The sequence below is a fragment of the Eurytemora carolleeae genome, unplaced genomic scaffold (assembly GCF_000591075.1).
Source record: "Eurytemora carolleeae unplaced genomic scaffold, Eaff_2.0 scaffold88, whole genome shotgun sequence".
Taxonomy (NCBI): domain Eukaryota; kingdom Metazoa; phylum Arthropoda; class Copepoda; order Calanoida; family Temoridae; genus Eurytemora; species Eurytemora carolleeae.
Window position 1 is genome coordinate 182,937 of NW_019396040.1, and position 25,941 is coordinate 208,877.

Here is a 25,941-nt window from a genome sequence, read left to right on the forward strand (position 1 = left end):
TACGAGATTTCTTAACTTTTGTATCTGTATACTTGTCATGTCAAATGCAGTGTGTCCCATGAAACATGACAGTTGGTGATACTCCATATCTTCCACATACTACTGTATTGGATATTAAAGACTTTTTGCAGTTTATTTCTAGAAAAAAATGTTTACCTCATATATATATTTTACTGTGAAATCAATTTTGCTAAAATATAAATGTCGTATAAAAATGTTATTAGTCACTTTAGTATCAAACAACTTATCAAATTATGGAAAAAGACATTTTAAACTATTAACAAACTGTCATGTTTCGTGGGACACCCTGTATATATTATTGTGTTAGTAAGCTTCTGCGAATTTTTCCCCTGAGTTCAAATCATTTTTTGATCATTACTAGTTCTGATATGCTTTGCATTTTATCTTTGTGTACGAAATAAATCTATAATAATAATATATGTAGTAATAACACTTGCTGCAAGAACTTTAAGCAATGAAATATTAATCCTATAGTTTTACTGGAACTGAGCCTTTTGCAAAATTTAAACCAGTGTAGAATCATATCCATTTACAAACATGTATTTTTGTAATTTATGGAGTTTTCACTTAACCAATGAAGTTCAACATGACGCGTAATGAAATGAAGCAAACAACTTGAAGAAATATTTTTAAGATCAGGGTGTATATCTATACAGTGAGTATGGACTGCAGGACACAGCTGATGGTAATATACAGAGGATCAATACCCGGCCTCTAGTCCGTCCTCTACTTTTCTATCCTTCTATCCATCCTCTTCCTTCCTATTCATTTGTCCTTCCCTCCTACTATTCGTCCTTCCCATCCTTCTGTATATATTTGTTATCTTTATTACTTTTTCTGTTAATCCACTTCCGTCATATTTTCCTCTCTCTTTTCTATCCTTTTATTAATTCTCTACCTTTTTTCTATCTTTCTGGCTTTCCTCTTTTTTTATTTACTTTTATACATCCCCTTCCTTTCCATTTTTATTCCCATATCCGTACTAATCGCCTTTCTCTTCTTCTGTTTTTCTTTTCTTGTTCATTATTATATCTACCCCTTTTACTCTTTTTTTCGTTTACTTCTTAATCTCATCTACTCTAGTCCGCCTGCCGTTCTTTTCAGCGCAACCTTTTTCTTTAGAATAGAATACATATATCTAAATATATACGTTCCCTGTCAGGCTGTCTTTCCGTTTGTTTGTCTGTTCGTTTCCAATAAACGTTAAAACGGCTGATCCGATATGGGCCCAAATGTTATGACCTCAGGGAAGGTTTGTGGATGCTCAAAATTACAAAATTGTTGTCCAAATGTTTATGATTTTTGTAAAAGTTTGAATGCGCGAAAAAAAATTTTTTTTTTGATATTGTTTTATACTGTACAATGTCAAAATATAAGATGGGCGCAAAGAATCATAAAAGTATAGTATTATATATATATATATTCTATCAATCCTTATCTTATCAATTCTGTTTTATATCCTTCTTTTCATCTTCGACCCTTTCTATACTGCCCATCCTCAACTTCCTTCCCCTCTAATTGCCCTTATCCTTTTTTAGCCATTGTTCCATTTTCTTTTTTCCAATATTTACTTAAATCCGTTACCTTCATATCGTTTTATTTAGATCCTTTTTCATCTTGTCCTGCAATTAGTCCTATTTTACAGGCTTTATGTACCGGTTTGCCCTTAACTTCATAATTAAGTGTCAACATCTCCTCTCTCTGAGAAAAAGCATGCAAATTTTTGCAGAATATATTCAGGACTAGGGCCGCAACCCTTCTATAACCTTTATACAGTCAACGAGAATGGGTTCAAACCCTTTGCTAGTGGTGGATGTCAAAGTCTGGTGTTTAGTGTCAAAGTCTGCTAAAGTCAACAAGAATGGGTTGACGCCCTTTTGATGATATGTGCCAAAGTCTACTACAGTCAACGAGAATACATTGCAAATTTGCTGAATCAAAATGTATTTATAAGTTCAATAAATGAATTCCTGAAAATGTTTTGATTATAATTGAGTGCTGGCTGCTGACTAAATATCTACTTGTAAACAGAGGCGCAACTAGGGGGGGCGGCAGGGCGCGCGCCCTCCCCTAGCACCTGAGAGGGGGTGCGCCCCCCCCCCCCTGCAGAATGAAAAGAAAGAAAGAATGGCGAAAATCAGTATCACAGGAACAAGAAAACCAATAGAGTTATTGTAGAAATTTTTATCATACTATAGTTAGTTTTAAAAAATATATTTTTATCTTTCTCAATTCTCAAGGCTAAAGGCTATTGTAAACATTTAATGTAAAAAAAGTTCTGAACTGTATTTTATTTGTGTTGAGTTTATAGTACTCGTAGATATCAAACTTTATATTCTTTTGGTAAAATATTCCAAGTTTAAAATATCAAATGTTTACACCACTCGGTGCAAAGATTTAGGGATTAGAATATTTGAGTTTGTGGCAAAAAATCAGTTCCAAATCTAGAGAAAATTTTGAACCTGGCAAATTTATAACTGATTATCATATTTGATAACTAACAAGATTTATAATCTTCTTTGACAGAAGTTCTATAAAATCGAAAATGAATTTAGATTATGAATGTTGGTTAGATCAATCATTAATTCAATAACTTCAAGAAAAAAGGTAACATTATCTGTCCTTTTACAACGTAGATGATTGAATTTATTATTTACCTATGTATTTTTATGATTATTTCTTACAATTTAATCTGTAATTAAACCAGGTACTTAAAAAATACTCTTTAGCGATTTGCACACATATTAAATGATTATGAATTGACTCATATCATTCATTTTACAGCTGTTGGAAGTATAAATTTTGTAAAGAACACAAGAACAAAAAATCGATTTGAATTGAACACAGCCAAATCTGCATGCAACAACTTAAAATTTCCTTTTTTCGACTTCAAACCCTTAAAAAAGCACTTTTGTTTTTGAAAAATTTTCGAAATTTTCGACCATTACAAAATAATATGTAGTCCCCCCTCGCAAAAGTCCTAGTTGCGCCTCTGCTTATAAATGCACTTTGAATGTATATTCAGTTTTAGATTTCAATATGAATAGTTTGTTTCAACAAATACCGATCAAAACAAAATCATCAAACATTATGTTTTCAATTGACACATATTAAGTTTTCTTTTGTGTTTTATTTTTAGCTGAACCATCATACATTATTATTTTGTATTTGTGTTTGAAAATAAATACTAAATATAACTTGACAAGAAAAGAAACAAGATTACAGTTGCCGTGAACCAATTGTGAAAGAAAAATAAATTCCGTAAAGTTTTCTTTGAGGTCTCATCTTTTCTGAGAAACTCTGTATTTACTGTCGAGATAGTCTAGGTAGTTCAGTTCTGTCGAGATGATCAAGGTCGTCCGTTTCTGTTGAAGTAGTCCAATTCGTCTATTTCAGTTGAGGTAGTTCAGGCAGTCAGTTCCGTCGGAAGTATTTTAGTCGAGAAAGTCTGTGAGTCAGTTCTGTTGAGATAGTCTAGGTAGCGTTCATACTCTGAACCGTCGAGTTTATCATCTGAACCCTATCACTAAAACAGTGCAATTTTCATTCAATCCGCAGAAGTTGATCCCCTGAACCGTGGAGTTTATTATCTGAACCCTGGAGTTTATCACTAAAACAGTGCATTTTTCATTCAATCCATAGAAGTTAATCCCCTGAACCATGGAGTTTATTATCTGAACCTTGGAGTTTATCACTTAAAACAGTGCAATTTTCATTCAATCCATAAAAGTTAATACCCTGAACCGTGGAGTTTATTATCTGAACCTTGGAGTTTATCACTAAAACAGTGCAATTTTCATTCAATCCATAAAAGTTAATCCCCCGAACCATGGAGTTAATGATCAAAACAGTAGAGTTAATAATTTAAACCATTGACTTTATCGCTTGAACCTTGGAGATTTGCAGATATATCTCAGAGCTGGTCACTGCAGAACCTAAGAGTTTGTCATCTGAACCATGGCGTTTTTACTTAAACCAAGGATTTTTTCATTTAAACTATAAAGTTTTTCATCTAACCCAGGGTGCTATCATCTTACCTATAAAGTTTTTAATCTAAACCCTTTCAACCATGGAATTTTTCATTCAATTTATTGAGCATTCAATATTCATCTAAACCATGAAGTTTTTCATCTATAACATATTGTGTTTTTCATTCACTGTGTTACGAATCGACCTATAAGATCAATGTGTAAATGAAAAACGACCTTCACCAAAAATTTTATAATGGTTAGGGGTGTTAAAATCCGTTAAAAAAACATAATTTACATATAAAACTAAAAATTTTTGATTGAATGGTGTGGTCTTCTATTATTTGGTTGGCCTATTTTAATCAAGTTTGAAGTTTTGGTATTCCTCGGATGCAAAATATTTTTTTCACATTCAGGCTTTTCTTAAAGTTGCTGGTTCAAGGCATGAACTGAGTCAAAGTGTTTAAGTCTTTACTAAAACAGTTATGTGCAACCTTTTTGAAGTCGTGCGTACATTGAGCTTTAACTATCTGTGAAATCAGGACTGAAACCTGAATTTCTCCAAATCTTTATGTAGATTTTCTCAGGATTCCCGGATTTTGATATTTTACATTTTGAACTCAGGTTAACCACCTCTTTAGCATAGAAATGATTTTATGTCGGAGCACAAGCTTCATATCTTGATCAGGTTAAGCATGACTGTGAGGGGTTAGTTTCCTTTTCCAGGAATACAGGGTTTGCAATATACTGTACGCAACAATTGACATCACATTTAAAGATCTTCTTTTAAAATTCATTTGTGGCAATAATTCGTCACCCATTTTTTATACGTACGTAGGAAACTTACAGTCGTCCAAGTTCACCCTATACATTACATTTCGTACAGATTTAATTTCATCATACAATTTATAGCAAAAGACAAGCAAGACCCAAAATAAAGTATGTTTGCCAGACAGCTTGATATATGCTTTTACATTGTAAACAAAGTTGTAAAGCAGGATTTATAGATGACAAAAATCTTGGTTAAATTTGTCCGTAAGTCTCTGACCAAGGATCAAAAGGTTGACATTAATGATGATAAGTCCTTCATACATTCCATACTCAATCTCTTTTTTCTTTGGAACACACTTGAAGGGTTTGATACAGACTGATGGATCAAGTTTGAGTCCATTGTGAAAATATTCTTGCTGTCACGAACACGGTTGATTACTTTCGGGAAACGCTCCTTACATTATAACTCAGATCTGATTGACATTATCTGATCTAAAACATAATCCGATGAAAATAAAGTGAACTTTCAAAGAAAGTTAAATGGCTACGACTGCTATAAGTATTCATAATTTTATTTAGCGAAACTTTTTAATCACTCCTCGTCATTGTTAATATCTAAAAGGTTCAATGAAAAATACACAAAAAATAAATAGATAAAAGATATTGAAAATATCTAGGTAAAGGGAGCAATTACATTTTGAGTAGTTTGAATGTTAAAACGGCAGTTCAGAGCAAATTGTTTTAACAACAATCCCCCAATGTATGCAGTCGTAAAATATATTCGTAAAATTAATAAGTAAACCTTAGCTTAAAACATTTGAATGAATTTTTCCTTCGCTACATCATCTTCTTGAAAACTTTGGTTAAATTATTTTTATCAATTTTTTTAGCAAGGAAAACTTTTAAATTTGCTTTAATTTAGTATAAAAACGTATTTTATTTTATTCGCAATTCAGCTATTGTATTTCCATCCTTTAAGAAAAAGAAATAAGTAAAAAAATAGACATCAAATATTTTTATCTTTAGATAACATTTTCGCAATTTAGATTGTATTGTAGGCTGTTTTTTATACTTAAGAGAAAAAGTAATAGTAAAAACTTTACATTAAACAATTGATCGAATTTTTTTGAAACTTTTACTATAAACTTTTTTTAAAAAGGAAAACTTTTAACTTGTCATTTGTTCAGTAGAAAATAACAAGAACCATTTCATATTAACCTAGAACTTTTTCAAGAAGAGATTCAAGAAAACAATAATAAAAAAATCATTAACGATATAAATTTTTTTTAAACAATGCTATTTTCAATATTTTCTGAAATTAAAATTGATCAAGTTTCAAAGCTAAAAATGCATGAAAAAATTTCATAATTTGTTACCAAAAATAAATTTTTTTTCGAAATCAAGAATATTTATTTATAAAAATAAAAATTTAATACATCGTACTTCAGGAAATTTATAATTGTTTACAACCACGTTTTTTTGTTCATTTAACCATTTTGTCGACTAATTATCTAATTAGCTTTTTATAGTCACATACATATAAAGTTATCAAAATATTTTTTTTAAATGAATAAATATGAAGATTCATGCTAACTGATCTGATTTTAAGAAAAGTTTGAATACTGATCAGCTGCCCGTCAATAACAGCTACCAAAGCACAAATCATACAAAATTAGCACCATATAAACAAAAATTAGCTAACATATTTGTTTTGTTTCTTTAATACAAGTTTTACAAGAAAATATAAAAGAATAAGAATTCTCCTTTTAGTTATTAATATAGAATAATAAACCAAATTAAAACGATTAAAATATTATGCAATGTCTTAGACAAGTTTCACAACAATTTGAATTTTAAATATATATGCTTAAAGACACCAACAGAAATCTAAAGCTGCAACAACGTAAAAACACCCATCTCGATGTTCTTGTTCCCTGCGTGCCACTGATCGACTAGGGATAACCTCACGAACTGGAGGTCTTCCGTAAATCTCTGGTTTTACAAGTGATGATGCAGAGGGTTGTACAACTCCAACGTCAACACTATCCTGTGAGAGAACCGCAAGGTTATCTCGACTAACCTGGGAGGTCAAAATATCCTTTTCTGGATTCTGGAAGATGCTAACCTCCCTGCCAAAGCGACGACGAAAAGTCTTCTGTGCGGTAGTCTGTTCTCGGGACTCGTTCTGGATTATGACGTTTGGTATGATTTCCGACATTTCGAGGACTTCTTCCTCAAGATCACTAAATGGTGATTTTCGGTCTGATGATTCTGGAGACTTTGCATCTCGTCCATCTGGACTAGGATCTGAGTAACCAGAATCACTTTCTGCGTCATCTCTTGAATCAACCTTTAAAAATAAAGTTTTTAAAAAGTTTACCTTCGAGAGCGAGCATAATAGTTGCTTCTGTCCCGGTTATTTTATGTTTAATTTTTTTGGGTAAAAACAAACATATTTTTACAACTTTTTTATCCGATCTTTGAAAAATAACCATTTTTTAACCATTTTAAAATAGTTTCAGAACTCATTGCAAATAATATGAAAAAAAACTCAATCAAAAATAAAATTCCTACCTTTAGATAATCATAGCTGATGGATAAATTTATCAGCTCAGACTCTGTTCTATCTATCTCATCAATCTCTGAACAATTAAGTTATATATCTTATCTTATATGTGAAGGTCATAGTTGTTGAAATCATAACAGCGAGAAACTTAAATGCCAACTTTTAAAAGAAAGTTTCTTTAAGAAACATAACTAATTGGAGTTTTTTTGGTATAAATTTATATTTTAAGTAAAATGGCATAGAATAAACTTAATTGTAGTTTTTAAATTTACCGAAATTAGCGATAGATGTCTGAGAATGTCTGTTTTTAATAGAAACCAATGAGTTGCCAAGATGTGGACTGCATTTGCATTTGCTAATGGAACATTCACTGTTAAGAGAACAGTCGGATAAACTGAGTTCCTGGCTCATGTTGACCAAGGGAACTTTTACATCTAATCTTTCAATCGGTCCTGAAAAAAAAATCAAATATAAACAAACAGGGCATCTGATTCATTAGTAATATAAAAAACAAATGTTGAAAGTCTACTTATCTAAACCTTAGTATTGGCAGAGCTAGAGTTACTTTTGGGGAAAATATAAAAATTGGACTTTAAATTGCTAGTCACCCACAAATTATTTTACACTGAAAAACCTTTGTTATCCCACAAACTTTCTAACACAGATCAGGTTTTAGGTAATTCAAAAACAACTGTTGTCAATACATCACGATCAAGGGGTTTTTATTTTCTGAACTACCCCCAACATTCCGGAGAAATTGGGAATATTTTAAAACCTTTTTACGATAAAAGAAATAAAAAAAATCAATTTCAGTGGGTAAGTTTTTATTCTTCTTTAAAACGCCTTTATGTAATATATATTACATATATTATATATTGCATATCTATTATCTATATCTATATATATAAAGTTGTAATCTCTGTTTTTATTTGTATGTCCCGATCATAACTCAGGAACCCCTTGAACGATTCGCCTCAAATTTGGACTGGGGAACTTGGTAGAACAACGAGAATGCCCTTAGCTTAGTTAAAAAATAATTTTCTTTTAAATTTTTAAGTAAAGGTTGGTTCCCAAGGTAGATATAAAATAACAGTTTGCCTAGTAAGATTAGTACTGTTACAATGTCACGAGGTGGGCCTAAAAAAACGCTACCTGGAGGTCTTGGTGAAGGTCGTCTTATTTCACAATTCGGATACAAAGAATGAGTGGAACTGCAAACCCCTAATTAAACATTTAGTGTATACATGGATTCAAGAACTAAATAAAAATAAACAATTGGACAAGTGTAGATATACATATTCACCTCTTTAATATACAATTATTAGAACAATTGATAAAATTAGAATGATATTTTACATAGTGAGGAAAAAATCTAAAAGCAAAAATGGAATAAATTCTTTTCGTTTCAGTAAATGTAATATTTACTAACTAAAGGAACGAAATTATATGAAAAAAGCTTAGTTAAGTACCATATAATGAAATTTTAATATTGAAAGAAAGAAAAAACGATATGTATATTAAAATGAAATTGAACATTTTAGAAAAAAAATATGGGCCCTAGACAGAAAAGAAATAAGGTATAAAATAAAACTTGAATTAGCGTCCAAATAATTATGATTTATGTGGGTTTTTACCTGATTTATCTCTGTTTTTGGTAAGGGAGAGTAAAGAACTGTGTATGGTCTGAGGTTTAAGTACACTCCTAGGCCAATACTCAGCTTTAGGACTTGGTTTAGGTTTGTAAAATCTCTCTGCGTGGAAAGATTGATTCAAGGATACACAAGATCCCAAATCACAACTACAACTTTGAACCTTAAAATATTTATATTTGCTAACATAAATTTTCTTGAACATTTTTTTGGGTGAGTTTTTACCTCTTCCATCTGAAGGGCTGTATCTGTGTCTGTGAAAGGAATTGGACTGTTGCTATTCCCAGTGGAGTTTAAACTCAAGCTGCTCATGTCGAAACTACGATCTAAATTATTTAATTGGTGTCTTTCTTAATCTATACTACCTTAACTGTTGTCTTATTTAATTTACCGTAAGTATCGTTGATAAATTTTGTTAAATATGTTTGTTTATTTCACAACGTACTATCAAACAACAAATTTCATTACTTTTTTGTTGAGAACCGTTTACAGTGTGAAGTTATACCGACAGTCTGTACACTGCACTGCCTATTAGTCTACTTTATTGAGTGAGCCGATTACCTCTGATTTGTTTTCCATCTTCTATGTTTTGTCTGATGAGTTGTACACGTTCATGATACATCAAGCATTTCTCCCGAACACTCTTCTCTTGACTGAACAAAGTTCGTAAGTACAAACCATTAAATAAATTGCAAAAGTGTTAAGGAAAAAAACTAACATTTTTCTTAATTTCTTTTTGTTTAATTAACTGAGAGGGAATGAGAAAAATAATTTTAGTTTTTGTATTTAGCTATTCATAAATCCAGAGTGAAAATCTATCAAATGTTTTCTGTTTAGTATCGTTTAAAGGCAATAATTCTCTGAGTTAAAAAGGTCCATAATTTCTAGGAAAAAGGATTATTGACTCCTTCCTAATCCTAACAAACACACTCACACTCACTCACAAAGTGAAAATCCTTGAAATCTGGATTAGTTGGGATAAAGCTATTGCTTTCTTGTGATAAGAATGATTTCATCAGTATAATCAAGTAAAAACTAGATTTTTAAGCCAATTTTAACTGTTTAATTCATTATTTCATTCTGTTAGATTCTAAAAATCATAAATAAATTTCATTTCAATTTTTATCAAAATATCAAATATATAAAGAAAAATCATAAAATAATAAACGTTTAGTGAAATGCAATTTTATATCATTATAAATTTATGAAAGTAGATTTTTAATTCAAATTGTCTGCTTCTAGATTGAATCCCAAACCTTGATTGGATTGATCAAAATATGTACAGACAAAATGTGACATACTAAACTACCAGCACTGATTTTCAAAATCACCTTGATGTAAGAAGACCTTTGCTGATGATATCTTGAAGTTTCATAAGTCCATTCTCATAAAAGGAAACCGCCATTTTAAAGTTTCGTTTTTCATCAGCTTTTCTCCCCTTTCTTAAAAATTAGATAAATCATGGCGGGTAATATTTTACGAGTACGATTTAAAATCGCCTCCTTTAAAGTTGTAGGATAATAATTTTTTAAATTCAGATAATTTTAGATTTTCAGAAAGTTTTACAATCTAATTTGTAATTTGTAATTTGATTTAAGTTTTCTTACCTAAGTAATTCCAAAGCTAATGTCAAAAAAGGATTTTTGTAAAGTTGCCTATAAAGTTAAGTAATAATTATTTGCATGAAAAATAGACCGGTTAAAGAAAACTAATTTTAATTTCAGATAAGTAGGGGGGACAGGGGTGTACTGTATATCCTTCGCTCCCCCCATACACCCGGGGGGAAAAGTAAAGAAAAGATCAGTCTCAATGGAAGTTTAAGGGTAAAAACAGTAGAAAAATCTCATCCGTCAGTCAACTTTTTGAACTTTTCTTGTATAAATGAGTTACCTTGCAAACTAAAGTAATTTTGGTTTTATTTACAAAAATTTGCGGGGAATACGCCCCCCACCCCACTATTTACGCAAAAGCGTGCCAAAACGCAGTAAAAAAAANTGAGGGGCACATACAGTATTAATGCAAAATAAATGTTTTTGTTGCAAATTGTAAAATAAAATTTTGTAATAACATTACTTTACTATCCTTGAACTATATGACCCTGAACTCGAAATACTGGATCTGGATTTATCGTGCACACTGTTTATTTCTAAAAATCCAACTTATTAATTTAAAATTAAAAACTGATGGCTACAAATGTTCCATACGGTCACAGAACTTAAACGAGTTGTATGTATACAAATTTGAATAAAATGAATACTTTGTAAATTGCCATAAAATTCAAACAAAATATGAGTAAAATTTAATGATGATGAGAACTAGCTCAACTAGGAGCAGGATGGAGGGGGAAAGGGTTCGNTACGGGGTATAAAAAAAGGGAATGAAGTGAATTTTCTTAAGTAATTACACTCAGCCTCTGTCCTTGAAAATAATAATTAATATCTATACGAAATTTGATCCTTTAACTTCTGAACAAAGTTTAGACAATTCTGACAAATTAACTTTAACTTTTCAACAAATTAAATATCCATTTAGGTCTCAATTCTTAAATTTTTAGGCGAATGATTTGCAAAGAAAGTATGGGATTGCCTAGGTCTTTCAGAAGTGTAGATAGATCGGCTTGTTCCAGTAAATATCTCTCGATGATTCTGAAAGAAGTAAATATTGATTTTATTTTAACTACTTGATTACGTTCCATAAAAAACAAGCCTTTCTTATGGTTCAGAAAAAGTATTTTGCCAAAAAAACTTAAATCAGATTATTAAAAAAATATTTCGTACCTTAGCCTGTCCTCATATTGTGTGACCCTGGTATTTATAAACTCGTTGAGTTCCGGAGACCCGTCACCTCGTCTTCCTACTTCATAGAACCCAAGTATTGCGTCCTGTTTATCCCGCATTTAAAAATCAAACATTTAAAAAAGTTAAAAAAGGTTATAATACATTAAAAAAAGTTTTAAATGATTATAATAAACCTTTTACTACCTTCTATCAGTCAAGCATACCTACCAAAAAAAACAAGTACTAGATCTAAGTAAACAGGATTTAAGAACTGTTTTATGTAAAAATCTTGAATCTATTGCACAAGATTGTAATGTACAATCTAGAAATCTAAACAAATTTTGCGTGAAACAAAAAATGATATACAAATCATATTCCTTTAGACCAAGAATGGAAATTACCCATTCTTCATGAATTACTTAAAGTTAAAGAAGATAATTTTGTTCTAAACAACTTTGATGATAATGAGATCGCAACCATGATCAACTTTTTATGTTCCGACTAGAAACTTTATTTATATATTATACTTTATTCTTGTTTTTGTCTTATCATATTGTACCATTTTACCTTTGAGTACGAAATAAATCTATAATAATAATAATAATATTTCTTTGTTTATAGAATGAATTTTTATGCGTTCCTTGTAACATCGACATGCTTCTGGATAGTTTTTCTTCGAGTCCTGAAAAATTATTGCATATTGGATAAATGCATGAACTCTTGTTAAATTCATTTGCATTTTCTCTTAGACAACCCCCCCCCCCCCTCCTTGAATGGGCCTAATTTTTACCTTGTGGGCCTAATTCAATTCTCTAAATGGTCTAGACCCTGTTTTTGAGTTGGCAACACTGCGGTTACGAAACAGAATTTGTCTACAGAAAATCGTTATTTGAAATGTTTGTCTAACCAGTTAGTAACTAACCTGAAGAACTGCTTGTCTAACCAGTTAGAAACTAACCTGAAGAACTGCTTGTCTAACCAGTTAGTAACTAACCTGAAGAACTGCTTGTCTAACCAGCCTAATTGCCTGATCTAAACTCGTCATTTTGGTGCATTGCTTTCTCGAGTCTCGGCTATAAAAGGGGAATCTGAAAAGAAATAAGCGGTAATTTATAAATAAGTTGTGACTGCTTGAGGAGATTTAGCAACGTTTGCAACTTCGCACATTATAACCTAAGATAACATGAACAATTTTTAGTTAATATTTTGGCGTACGGTTAGATAGTTTCCAGCAGTGTTTCGGATCCATATAATTTTGATTTGGATCCGGATCCGCGGATCCGCATCCGTGTTCATGGATCCGGATCCGCATCCTGATACGGATCCAGATCCGACCAAATGATACGGATCCGACCGGATCCGGATCCGAAACACTGGTTTCCAGACCAAACACAGCAGCTAGGGGGCAGAGGGCTGCGGGCGCTGCCATCTTGTAAAATATATATATTATTAGAGTAAAGATCAGACAAAATCTAGATCAAGTGTAACGACTATATAGTTTATTAAACAGGCTTTGGCCGAGTGCTGCGGCCATTTAAATGTGTACAAACGATTTGAACAAAATAAATTAGGTATATTTTATTATACGACTACGTCTTATTAGTCTAAAATTGCTGAGAAACCCAGAGACACTAAGCCTTAAACAAATATTTGCTCTTTAACTCAAACAGAAAAGAATCAAGGAAGTATGAATCACAGTATCTTTAATCATTGATTTAATACCGGGGTTATTTTTAAATTTTGGCCTTCTTTTGATATATTTTAAAATCTTGGGTCCTGGCTGCAGCGCTCGGCCCAGAAATAGTCATAACCTCCTAAACCCCCTATACATGCTAAGGGGAGGGCAAAAATTTAAATCTTGCCCCCCCCCATAACAGCTAGGGGTGTACGAGGGGGATGCCCAGCAAAAAACCCTACTCTCAATTGTACTCCTCAAGAGGAGCTGACTCCTTTTATCCCCTGAAAATGGAGAATCCTCCTCATTTCCTCCTCTTGTGGAGTCAACCAAAAACGGAATTCATGAGGAATTTCTTTTGAGGAGAGCTCCTTTCTTCAACCAAACACAGATGATTCTCCTCAATTCCATCTCTTCTGGATAATCCTCCTCTATTCTACAGTTTGAGGAGAGTTCTTCAAAAGCGGATCTTCGTCGGAATTCTTTTTAAGGAGAGCTAATCACATGACATGACAGGATCATGGTAGGGTTTAGGCAGTTCCAAATATTAACACAAGAGGTCTTATAAAGTTTAAAGTAAAATAAAAGAAAATAAAACTACAATGGTTTTAAACAACATTATATTTCCTAGAATTAGATATTGATGGTTGAACATGTGTTATTTACTAACGATAATATAATATATTTCTAATAGTTCCATGCTCAAAAATATAATGTAAAGATAGAAACGTATCCAATAGATCAAAAAAGTGGTATGTATATGTTTTTACTTGGTAAATACATATACTTAATGTTTGTAAATGTTAATTACCACAAATTTTGAATGGATTATCTAATACCTATTTAAATTGGCTCCAATGGGGCTTACAAATGGTGCTCCAAAAAAGGTGTAACAAAGGTGCTCTGAAAGATGCACCTTAAATCACTCGTATCGTTTTTGGAGATTCGGAGTTCTGTTTTTCAAACTCCGAGACATGATTAACATTGCATCTTTTGTGCATGGACCCCCACCCATTGCGTGCCCCCTCTGGGAGTGGGGAGGGGCAGCCAAGTCGGGGCTTATTTATTATTAAATCTGGAGATTTGTCGACAAAACCCTCGATCGGATTCATGATTTTGGAGGCAGTACTTTTAAAGCTTTTCATTATCTTTTTTTTAATCATTTAATACGAAAATGTGTTTACGATCGAATAGTTTACCTTAACATAGTTAAAAAAGGTATCAATATTTTTTCAAAAAAGGGGCTGCCAAGGGGGCTTTAGGGGACACAGTGTAAATCAAGGTAAATAGTACAAAAAGCAATTGTTTCCAAGAACCTTGAAAGCCCTACTAGACGCCTTACCCGTAAATATCAGAGGTCTCCAGTGAAAATCTTGGGGTCTCCAATGAAATGCTGGGGGTCTGAAATCTGAAAATCTTGGGCCTCCAATTAAAATCTGGGAGTTTCCAATAAAAATCTGGAGTCTCCAATGAAAAATTTGTGGTCTCTTACGAAAATATGGGGTCTCCAATGAAAAGCTTGAGGTCTTCAATAAAAGTCAATCTGGGGGTCTCCAATAAAAATCTAAGAAAAGAGGGGACTCCAATGAAAATCTGGTGGTCTCCAACTCTCATTCAGACGATTTTCCAGGATTTTGAAAATGGACCACTAACAGATTAATTTGGTCATTGTTTTTATCCGTTTTTGTAAAACCTCGAAGGCTATTTGGCTTTCAGAGATTTCACATAATTCAAATTTGTATTCTTAATATATTTCTTTCGTGAAATTATGCAAACTTTTGATTCTGGCAAAAAACCAGCTGGTTTCCCAGAAACCATGAAACTTTAATGACGACCAGAAATTCTTTAACCCTGATTTTCCGAAGGTTAAACTCAACCTTTAACGCATGTCTCCCCCCCCCCCCCTTGACAATTCCATAGACACCCCCCCCCCTCACCTGGACAATTCCATAATTTTAGTCGTTCCAAGTTACGCTATGGATTATGGAATATCACTGCAAAAAAAATAAACATTGCAAAGGATTTGAGTCTTTGCCAGAAACTCTGGGTTTCTAATTTTTGCAACCCAACGTCGTAGACCTTAGATATTTCAAACTATGAATTGTGTTAGATCAAATAATCTCAGTTTGAAATATCAATGGTTTGCACTTTGCATCAGATTGCAAACATAGGGATTAGAAAATTTGAGTTTTCAGCAAAGACTCAATTCTTTTTCAACCTTTAACTAAAGCAAAATTTGAAAGATATTTCCCAATTTTTTCATACAACAAGCCAATGTTCTCATAGCATATATACAGTTCTAGATATTTGATCGTAGGTATATTGCAACTGAAGAGGTAGCGCAGAACGGTATAATGGTGATCAATGGTTATATTATACCAAAATCTACACAACAATACAAGAAATCTGAAACCATGAGGGGCACATACAGTATTAATTAATGAAAAGGTGGTCACACTCTCTTAAAAATGGCGCAAAAGACAGTAACTTGTAAATATTCTTTGAAAAACAGCGCCAAAAATGGACGGGTAAAAAGAAGCAGACGCAAACGGAAAAAAGAGAAAAAATATGAACATTTAAAATTATTAATTATCATTTTATTTTATAAAAATTAAAAAATAAATTATACAAAAATCTTGTTTTAAGAAGTATTGTATAAAATGTACATACTTTAATCAGTCTTAGTTTTGCCTTTAGTCTTTATAATTGCATGTTTATTGTATATTGTATGTTTGTTTACTGTGTGTGCAAAATACGTTATGTATCAAATGACTTCGTTGTCGTAATTTCTAGTTAACTAATTGGTTGTTTGTTGAAATTTTGTAGAAAACGGCATTCAGGTCTAGGTAAAGTCCAGCAGACACGCCTCTTAACCTCCTAAACAGTAAATTTTGTTTAAAATGATAAAGTATGGTATGATGAACATGATTAAAGGGAGTGTTCTTGAAAAATGAAAGGGGGTATAAGCTTAATGCGATAAAAAAGCGCTTTTGATACTAATCTTACTTCTATCTGTTTCAAAAGTCATTCGGGATAGTGAAAACATATATATATTATGAAATATAAACTATATACAAATGTGGCGAAAGATAATCGATGAATATAGGTTGCAATATCTGAATGATTTGTTTGATATTAATTTGATTTTTTTACGGTCTAAGTCGTATGTTGCAATTTTCTGAATTTGTATGGGTGCTACGCTCTTCGGTATGAGACGTCTTTATCAATTTTCTCCTTATAGACGCAACAGATAGAAGTAAGATTAGTAAAGCGCTTTTTTATCGCATTAAGCCTATACCCCCTTTCATTTTCCGCGAACACTCCCTTTAAGAGATCGACAGACACCTTACATTTACTTAGTAGATTAGTAGTGAGAGTGTTGTATATACAGAGGGGGAAAGTTTGACACTTTATTGGGGTTAAAAGAAAAATCTAAGTTTTTTGCGTTCAAGAGTTTGGCTTCTTAGCCCCAGGAATAAGGCTTAGAGATTTTTTTTCTAAGGGAACAAAACGTTTACTTAGTAAGAAGGCATAAATGTAAAATTTGCGAGTTCGCAAAATTTATATAAACCTTACTTGTATTTCTGGTTTGTTAATGAGTTTACACTCCTCCTTTCCAGGTTCAAACTTACACTCTTGTGGAGCACATAAAAGAGCACTTTCCTAAATAGTGACGGAAATGTTTCCACATGCCAATGTAAATTTATAAAATTTTTGCAATATTACGAGGATAGTGGTTATTACTATTTGCAGTCTGTATGAATTGTTCATGAAGTAATTGTGAAAAGGAAATAAAGGTATAAGCATGCAAAAAGAATCACATAGCTTTTTATTTTACAGTAACAATTCGTATTAAAGAAAAAATGATCCTCTGATAATTTTATCTAACTGCCAGTAAGAAGAGATATCAGATAATTCAACTAGTTTGAAAATATTACTTTTACTGCCGAAATCCCATTCTCTACAAAATTAGAACAACACATTTGATTGGTTACCTTAGAACACCGTATGACTGAAATTTTTCTCTTTACTTTTTGTTTATCTACATTACATACTTGGAATGGAACAAAGATACATGACAATCCAGCATCATTGCACCTTAAACATTTAGGTTATTTTGAAATTGAGAATGAAAAAGTGCTAATAAAGTTTGTGCAAAAAATTGTTAACTTTTAAGAGTTAAAATAGATTGGAATTTAAGGAAAAAGGCACAAACGATTTTTTATTTGAATAATCAAATTTTTGTTAATTTCCATATATGCATTCTTCTCTGCAAAGACTTTCATTGTAAAGACTAGAAAACAGCTTTCCTACGCAAAACCATACGCCTTAATTTATTCTAATAATTCAAAACTTTGATAAAACCCCCAGTTATCAAACTTTTGAATTAAATGTTGATAATTTGAGTTCAAACCCGATTCGTCAATGACATCTAAAACACGAGTAAATTGCTTCTTTGAATTACTATAGTGAATATTTCGCAGATTATAACGTTAAACAACATATAAGTATACAGAGTGAGTGCAGTATTTTTTTAAATATTGAAACCAATAACTTTGATGATATGTACAAAAAAAACTACAAAACTTTCGTTGGATTCTGAATGCACAATTAATAGTTTTCATTCACTCAAAAAAAAATGTTGAAACACAATTTGCCTCTTTAATCCGCTCAGTTGAAAAGTGAGGATCCATTGCCTTAACAGTAACTGAAAATTGCGAATTAGCTTTAACTTTGTCTTTTATTTTGTTGAAATTTTAGAATTGGATAAAAATAATCCATAATATCACACTTTAAAACTTTTGATTTTATAGAGAGAAAATAGTTTTGCGGATTCTTTAAAAAATCTAATAATACTAAAAAAATATTTTAAAGGAGAATTGCAAAAAAAAATATAATTTTGCATTATAGACACCGCTAATCACGCGTTTTCATGAAAAGTCATGCGCATATTTGGTTATAAAAGAATCATTATCAGTAGTAAGTTCAGGATAAAATAATACATACTGCTTTTTTTCTTCATTTTTGCATTTAACAATATCCTCTTCAACCTCGGTGTCCTGGACTTAGCAAATAAAATTCTGTAAAGGTACAAAGGAAATGAGTTCTTGCCACTAACTCTAACTGTTTCCCCTCTATATCTCAGCTACCCGATGTCGGTAACTTTTTATATTTCACACTATGAATTCTGTCAGATCAAATAGTCTATGTTTGAAATATTATCGTTTTACACCATCTGGTTGCAAAGATATAGGGATTAGAAAATTTGAGTTTGTTTCAAAAGCTCAATTTCCTTGATAAAGGTACACTTTTTAAAAGTAAAAATGTTGATGAATGTGTGTATGTAAAACTTAAAAAGAAAAATCGGAAGAAAAATCTGAAACGATTTTGTGCGTATATAAACATAAAGGTCCAAGATAATTTCTTTTCTAAATGTCGTCTTTTCTTCATCCGTTTCAGAAAAATATCCTATTTATTTATCAAAACTATAAAAGAAACTTAAATTTTGTGTAAAACATAATCGTCATGGTAATTTCTTTTGTTAAGAACGAATTTATACCGACGTAGTTCACTTGTTTAACGAAATATATTATTATGCTAATTCCTTTAGTATTGTTTTACAGACATCTTCATACTCAATTCTGAAAAAATAACATAATTATCTAAATAATATCGATTTCTTTTCTTTGTTTATATTTTTATTATTTTTTTATTTCTATACTCTATCTATACCTACACCCCTTTAGACCGTATGCTATTGTTTGATTGATGGAACAAGAGTTGACCAGAGGAATTTTGCATACCTAGATAACTTTGCATAACAAAGAATGTCATTAAATGAAGTAAAGAATTGTTACAAATAGAAACTACCTCTATCAATGTTCCAACTGTAACATTCTGAGTGATCGTTGAACATTTTTGTTCTCTAGTTACCCTATAAAATATTTTTTTTTAATATTTAACTTTAAAGTTTTGATTACATCCATATTTATCTAACAGGCCCGTAGCCATTCGGGGGGGGGGGGTTGCAAGGAGTCAGGTACAACGGCGAATTGCCCCCCCCCCTTTTCAATAAGTTGCTTGGTATTTATAATCTCTTCTCTTGTAAAATTGTTATCATTTTGTATAGTGTATATAGGGTCAGCTGTTCCCTCAGATCAACCCAAATAAACCTTTTTTGAAAAATATTTGTCCTGAGGTAAGATTTTCTGATCGAACTGGTTTGTTGTCCTTTCGCATATGTCGATAAACTTTTAATGATCATGAATATAATAATATCAAAATTATTAACACTTTATGTCAACTAATATTGTAAAATTTGAGCTAAAAATTAATTATGAAAAAATATTTTGTACCTACCTATGCCTACCTAACTATCATATTCAGGGAAAATCGAATTTTCACTGTAACATTACTTATGTTGTTGACAAATTAAAAAATATTCTACATAAAATCAAAGCTAAAATTAGAAGTTTTCATAGCAAAACTACAAAAAAAAATTATGCAAGGGAGTGCAATCCCCTGCCTCGTTTACTACGTTTCACTCGGTGATTCTGGACCATATTAAAACACCCCTCTTGGCACCCCCTGGGAAAATCCCAAAACTACGGGCCATATCTAGATAAAATTGTTGTTTTCTTATTTTCTTTGAAATGATGCTTTATGATAAGTACCTGTTGCAGTCCTCAATGAATTTTCCTATAGAAAACAGTGATGTTTGGGGATCACAGAGCCTATTAGAAATATTTTTATACATTTTTATATATAATTATTATTATATATTTTTGTTATTAAATATATATTATCTTCTCTATATAATAAAACAAGACCTTCATATATATGTTCCCTATACCCTGCCAAACGGCTAGAATGAATGGGCTGAATTTTTGGTAGGGAACATAACATAGGCTAAAAACTAAGATTTGTATTTTTCAAAAATCGACATTTTTTTGTTAAAGTTTTTTTCAATTCCACGGGAAACGCCGGTCTGAAGGTATAGTTATACAATGTATGATATCATATATATATGTATACCTTACTTTTTGTATTCAATAAATGTAAAAATTGATCCAGCCCAAATTTGTGCGTGACCTTACATGAACCCAGGAAAGATTTATGAATAGTCAGATATAAAAAATTGCCTTAACCCATTAGTGACGGGAAGGTCAATTTTGACCGGGTGAAGTTTTTTTAGTGCCTTTTTTCTTAAACTAAATGTTGTCCTGTCTTTTCCTGCACTTTCCTTAGGATTTCCTGTTTTCAAAACATATTTTATATTTGACGTTACTTCAAAAATGGGTTTTCTATTAAATTTTCAATTTTTAAAAAACCCAAAAAACTAGATTTTGAATTCGGAAAAGAACCAAAAGAACACACTGTAATTTAGTTTTGAATCTATAAAATTGTCAATTTTTTTTGCTAGAAAAAATTTAAAGATATTTTCGGAATCTTCTTTTAAAGATCTAAATACCTAAAACATGAAAAGTAAAGTTTTGAAGATAATTAAATAATTATGAATTACAAAAGTTTTTTAGATTTTCATGTTTTACAGGTCACCCTGTACAAAAAAATCAAAAATTTAATTGAATATCGTTTTTTTTATGAGTACAATCAAGTTTTGTTTTGACAAGATCCTTCTAAAACAATTTCACTAATAGTTAATGGTCTCGTCACTAATGGGTTAAAAAAGTCAAATATTTCAAAATACTCAAAAAACAACTTTTGTTATTGAATTTGATAATTTCAGAAGAGAAAATTGTCCTAAAAATTGAGATTTTCCCAAATCCTCAAAAAAAACTTTTGTGATCGAATTTGATAATTTTAGAAGAGAAGATAGAGCAACAATTAAAAGTTACGTTGCGTGTCTGTTTGTTTCCAATAAATGAAATAACGGCTGATAGATCAAGCTCCCATATTTTGTAGGGGAAAAAAATATTACAAAATATTGTTTTTATATTTTATAGATAATCTAATGTCTAAACACAGATTATTTTTCCATTATATTGCTGAACAATTTGTTTCATGCTAAAACACTACTTGGCAGCATGGGTTGGGCTCACATTTTTGTAAAGTGCTGGTAGATTATGAATATTTCAGAATTCCAGAAATTAATAAATTTTAAAAGTAGAAGTTTATATATCTCACCAATATGTTTGGGAAAACTTTCTATTTTTTAAGCAATAAACATAGTATGTCACCTTTTATCATCATATAAACACCTTCCACTTCTCAGAGAGTTGAACTTATAAAATAATAACGAAATTATTAGTACAAACTTAAGTGTATGGTTGCGTTAATTCCGTAGATAATGAGTTGTAGTTTTTTACTTACAAGATTTCCAAGGCCTTGAGTTTCAGCAATGCAATTGTTAAGCAGTTTGTTTTTAGAGTTGTTGAGCAAAAACAAAATATATAAATTCATAGAAAGCATTAAAATAAATAACAAAATTTAAACTCTTTTAGATTTTAATAATAATTTTTTATGGGTTAAATAAACTGAGCTGGGAACTTTAGAATGGATAAACTTTGATCCCGACTGCTTAATCTGAATATCCATTGTGGAAACTTTTAATTTTAGTCCTTAATCCACTCTTTTTCTCTCTCTTTGGATATCCGTACATTGTTTTCTACAAGGAGAGTGCAGTAAAATAGTTCGTAAATTGTATTGACTAATGACAGCCTTGAAAATTAATTCTATCCAATGAAAGACCTCCGCAATTTCTAACAAATAGAGAATTTGTTTTCGGCCATTTTGTAAATTAATCGGCGAATCAAAATATGAAATAATACATTTGATATTCTTTTTGAACAAATTTTTACTAATGTATTTATAACAAAAAGGGTGAGGAATTAAGTAAAGGCTCTTCCAGTCAAGAAAACGAACAAATCTGGCACTGGCATTTAATGTTTTATTAAATTTCCTAGAATAAAATTTGTTGATCTACATATTTAATCTCGAGATTAACATAATCTCAAGATTATGTTAGTCTCGAGATTAGCAAAAAGAGAGGATTAAGCATTAATCCTGATATCCGCCATTCTAAAGATCCCAGCTCTGATTATCGTTAATCTTAATTCCTTAATCTTTAAAGCCTGAGGAGGATAATAAATCAAACTTTAATTAGTACAAGAAATCGTTGAACTACCTATCGAGGATTTAAATACTGAGCTTAAATACTTGTTTGAAAAGTGAAACTTTGATTCAGGATTTGAACCGAATGTAGGTAGTTTAACGATCTCATGGATTTTGAGGTGAGCAACCAGTTCCTTTCCTTGATGCAAATACTGTATGCAAACAAAATGGTAAATTTTTCTTTAAAAATTAACTGCATACCATTTCTCCTTTGCTATTGTTTTCCCAATCTCGTGTGCTGAAGGGAAATGTAAAAGAGGGATACATTCTAAATTGAAAATAAAATAACAAATATTTTTTTATATATGTTCTAAACAACTGAAAAACCTTAGTTATAATCCGAAAATATATACAAAGGTTGCATTGCATTACTAACAATAAATTTAGACCATTTGTTTATTCAAAGAAGACTAGGTTTACCCTCATTACTATGTACACATATTTTTAGTAAAACAGTATATATAGAATAAAAGTATAAATAGGATGATGCAATTCACGTACAGAATATTTAAAATATGTCTGTTTACCTTAATCCTTTATCTCTGTCGTTGGCTAATTTTCTTTCTAAAATTTGGTTCAACTGTGTAGCCAGTATATCTTTCTAAACGTGTTGATAATGATTCCATAGTTCAAATTGACTTATAGAGATTAATCGGGTTTGCGGTTTAAGGGAGGTGTTATCAGTTAATAATATAATAGTTACAATAGTTATCAGTTACAATAGTAACAGTAACAGTAACAGTAACAGTAACAGTAACAGTAACAGTAACAGTAACAGTAACAGTAACAGTAACAGTAACAGTAACAGTAACAGTTAACATTAACATTAACATTAACATTAACATTAACAGTAACAGTAACAGTAACAGTAACAGTAACAGTAATAGTAACAGTAACAGTAACAGTAACAGTAACAGTATAACAGTAAAAGTAACAGTAAAAGTAACAGTAACAGTAACAGTAACAGTAACATTAACAGTAACAGTAACAGTAACAGTAACAGTAACAGTAACAGTAACAGTAACAGTAACAGTAACAGTAACAGTAACAGTAACAGTGACCGTAACAGTAACAACAGCAATAACAAATGGCACAAACAATAAAACGTACAAGCACAAAAGTAATAACAAGAATATGACATGAACAAAGCCAAACCGAGAACAAAACCAAGACTGGATAAAGGCAAGAACAGGAAAAGTAACCCTGAGCAGACCTGAGTAGGAACCCGTAGAAGAGAAGGAAGATGGTTGAGTACTCCATCAAGGAGTAGGACTAGGAGTGAATTCGCATTTAAATAAATCAGAGACAAATTTTCTCAAGAAGAGCTACCATATATTTGGAGCTACTTATTAGAGTTAAGTCTTATTTAATAACAAAAGCAACAACTTCGACTACCCTTATTAACGTTGAACGTTATTATTATTATTATTGGTGTATTTATTCGAGACTGAAGATTTAAATTGTTTTTCAAGAGACAATTATTTTTCCTGAATTATTTAAATTGCTGCCTTATGTCACAATTATGATAGAATATGAAAAATGAAGAAACCTTTAGATAGATACCAGTTTGAGTTTGCTTGTTTTTGTCGCTCGAGTCAAAGGTCAAATTTTGTTACGCAAAACTTGAAATACTAAAACTGCTTTATTTTTGCCTACACAAGGAATACTGGGAAAACTTTGGAAAAACATAAGATACATCTAGGAAAGACAGGTCTAGGACAGACAGGTCTAGGACAGACAGGTCTAGGACAGACAGGTCTAGGACAGACAGGTCTAGGACAGACAGGTCTAGGACAGACAGGTCTAGGACAAAAAAGGGCAGAAAAACATAGAACAGGGACTTACGAGGGACAGAATAATGTCCGATGTTTGTCCTTTTCTGCGTTTGTCCATAATATAGCAAACCATTATGATTATCAATAAGAATTGCTAGATCTTTTTGTTAAATGGAAAAAACATAAGAAACATATTTAATATCTAAATATATTACCTTTGAATATTGGTCACTTAGAGTTTGTATCCTGCACACTGCTTCACAAATCCATAATTGAAAAAATAGTTTAAGGCACCACTAAAAAGGCATAATTATAAAACAACACTTTTATTGAAAAGGCTTTTTTTATTTCATGAAATGAATTTATTCGGCTAATTCTTAAGATAAACTGAAGATAAATATTTAGACAGATGTAGATTACTAGGATTGATTGCACCCTTTCCTATCCTAATCTTATCTTTCTCTCTTTCCCTAAAAGCAACGCCCCTTTCCCTCTATCACCTTCTGTTACCTCACATCTCCCCCCACCTGATTTATACATTTTCTTGTAAATTTTTAATGTGAAATCAAAACACTCGACTCCCTCAATTGCAAATGTCTAAGGCTAAATTTTACTCACATACCACATGATTTAAGCTTTGTATGGAATATGACATCGACTCATTAAATCTTAAAATTCTGAACAAGACTTTAAGGGGAGTGACCGCTATGTAAGGTAGTTGAACTGACTATGCAGTGTTGTGGAAAAATCGATTATTTCGTTTTCATTATTATATGGATTTTCTTATTTTCTTTGAATTTATTCGCAGATTTATTTAAATTCTTCAAATGTCGTCTTCTCAATAATAATTCTAGAAAATCTTTGTGAAATACTGAGAAACCAGAATAATGAGAAAATAGAAACTAATAATTGAACAAGATTACTTATTTTCGATGATAAGATAAATTTTTATCTTCTCAACATATTCCTATACATGACGTCTGTAGTTTATTGTAGAAATTTTTACATTTGATGTCGTCGTTATTTGATTATTAAAAAAAACTAATTCTGAAAACGTAGCAACCTCCAAAGTAGGAGTTTTGAACGTCGAATTTGCGCTTAAACTCAGGATTTACAGATCTGTAAAGAGTTTAATGTGTCTCCAATGAATCCGAACTCACTTCAACTACCTTGCATTGCTGGTCACTCCCTTTAAACATTTTTGTACATTAAATATCAATTAAAATTAAGGTCAGTATTATTGATTCATTACTTAATAATTAAAACTCCAAATCTTTATCATTACCGAGAAAAGTTTGTTTATTGCAAGCATTACCTTCTTATTGTTATTCATATTAGTAAAAAAACCTCTGAAAAATATCATAATATGAACCTGGTGTCAGTTTTAATAGTTTGCTCCTTTAAACTCTACTAAGTCAACTAAAGGGAAGTGTCAAACAAGAATGCCAAGCGACAAACATATAATTTTTTTTTTAACAAAATCGTAACAAATCTTAGTTTTTTCGAACATCTGCTGTAGATAAATTTTTCAGAAATGTAAAGTTTATAAGCAAGAAATTTAAAGATGCCTTCATCATAGATATATTAATAATGGCGCCGTTGTGCAT

General features: G+C 31.3%; 2 protein-coding genes across 3 annotated transcripts; both read right to left on the minus strand.

Moving 5' to 3' along the window:
• Positions 1 to 6,259: 6,259 nt before the first annotated feature.
• LOC111700576 (uncharacterized) lies at positions 6,260 to 12,861 on the minus strand. The gene is made up of 14 exons (XM_023471544.1): positions 12,747 to 12,861; positions 12,393 to 12,434; positions 11,753 to 11,856; positions 11,562 to 11,620; positions 11,058 to 11,121; positions 10,583 to 10,630; positions 10,307 to 10,417; positions 9,537 to 9,628; positions 9,201 to 9,301; positions 8,961 to 9,138; positions 8,479 to 8,547; positions 7,599 to 7,778; positions 7,335 to 7,402; positions 6,260 to 7,110 (listed from the first exon to the last, which is right to left on the minus strand). The coding sequence occupies exons 1-14, from the start codon at positions 12,795 to 12,797 to the stop codon at positions 6,628 to 6,630; spliced, it is 1,650 nt and encodes a 549-aa protein (XP_023327312.1). The 5' UTR covers positions 12,798 to 12,861; the 3' UTR covers positions 6,260 to 6,627.
• A 3,156-nt stretch (positions 12,862 to 16,017) lies between these two features.
• Positions 16,018 to 25,703, minus strand: LOC111700552 (uncharacterized). Of its 2 annotated transcripts, XM_023471514.1 has the most exons (13): positions 25,650 to 25,702; positions 24,550 to 24,630; positions 23,087 to 23,160; positions 22,761 to 22,827; positions 21,626 to 21,669; positions 20,102 to 20,161; positions 19,299 to 19,362; positions 19,161 to 19,231; positions 19,033 to 19,069; positions 18,435 to 18,487; positions 17,423 to 17,525; positions 17,004 to 17,090; positions 16,018 to 16,304 (listed from the first exon to the last, which is right to left on the minus strand). In XM_023471514.1, the coding sequence occupies exons 1-13, from the start codon at positions 25,695 to 25,697 to the stop codon at positions 16,221 to 16,223; spliced, it is 873 nt and encodes a 290-aa protein (XP_023327282.1). In that variant the 5' UTR covers positions 25,698 to 25,702; the 3' UTR covers positions 16,018 to 16,220. The 2 variants fall into 2 exon arrangements, with proteins under 2 accessions (XP_023327282.1, XP_023327291.1); XM_023471523.1 differs by lacking the exon at positions 17,423 to 17,525 and having other exon boundaries at positions 25,650 to 25,703.
• Positions 25,704 to 25,941: the final 238 nt, after the last annotated feature.

Bases quoted from the DNA above. Each gene is read 5' to 3' on its own strand.
- LOC111700576 (XM_023471544.1), bottom strand. From the start codon at position 12,797: ATGACGAGTTTAGATCAGGCAATTAGGCTGGTTAGACAAGCAGTTCTT. The intron at 9,629-10,306 runs GTGATTTTGAAA...AACTTTGTTCAG, and splicing joins AAAGGTCTTCTTACATCAAG to TCAAGAGAAGAGTGTTCGGG. The intron at 7,403-7,598 runs GTAAATTTAAAA...TTAATTGTTCAG, and splicing joins GACATCTATCGCTAATTTCG to AGATTGATGAGATAGATAGA.
- LOC111700552 (XM_023471514.1), bottom strand. From the start codon at position 25,697: ATGATATTTTTCAGAGGTTTTTTTACTAATATGAATAACAATAAGAAG. The intron at 20,162-21,625 runs GTGACATACTAT...TATTTCTAATAG, and splicing joins TGTTTATATGATGATAAAAG to GCTCTGTGATCCCCAAACAT. The intron at 19,363-20,101 runs GTACTTATCATA...AATATTTTATAG, and splicing joins TTCATTGAGGACTGCAACAG to GGTAACTAGAGAACAAAAAT.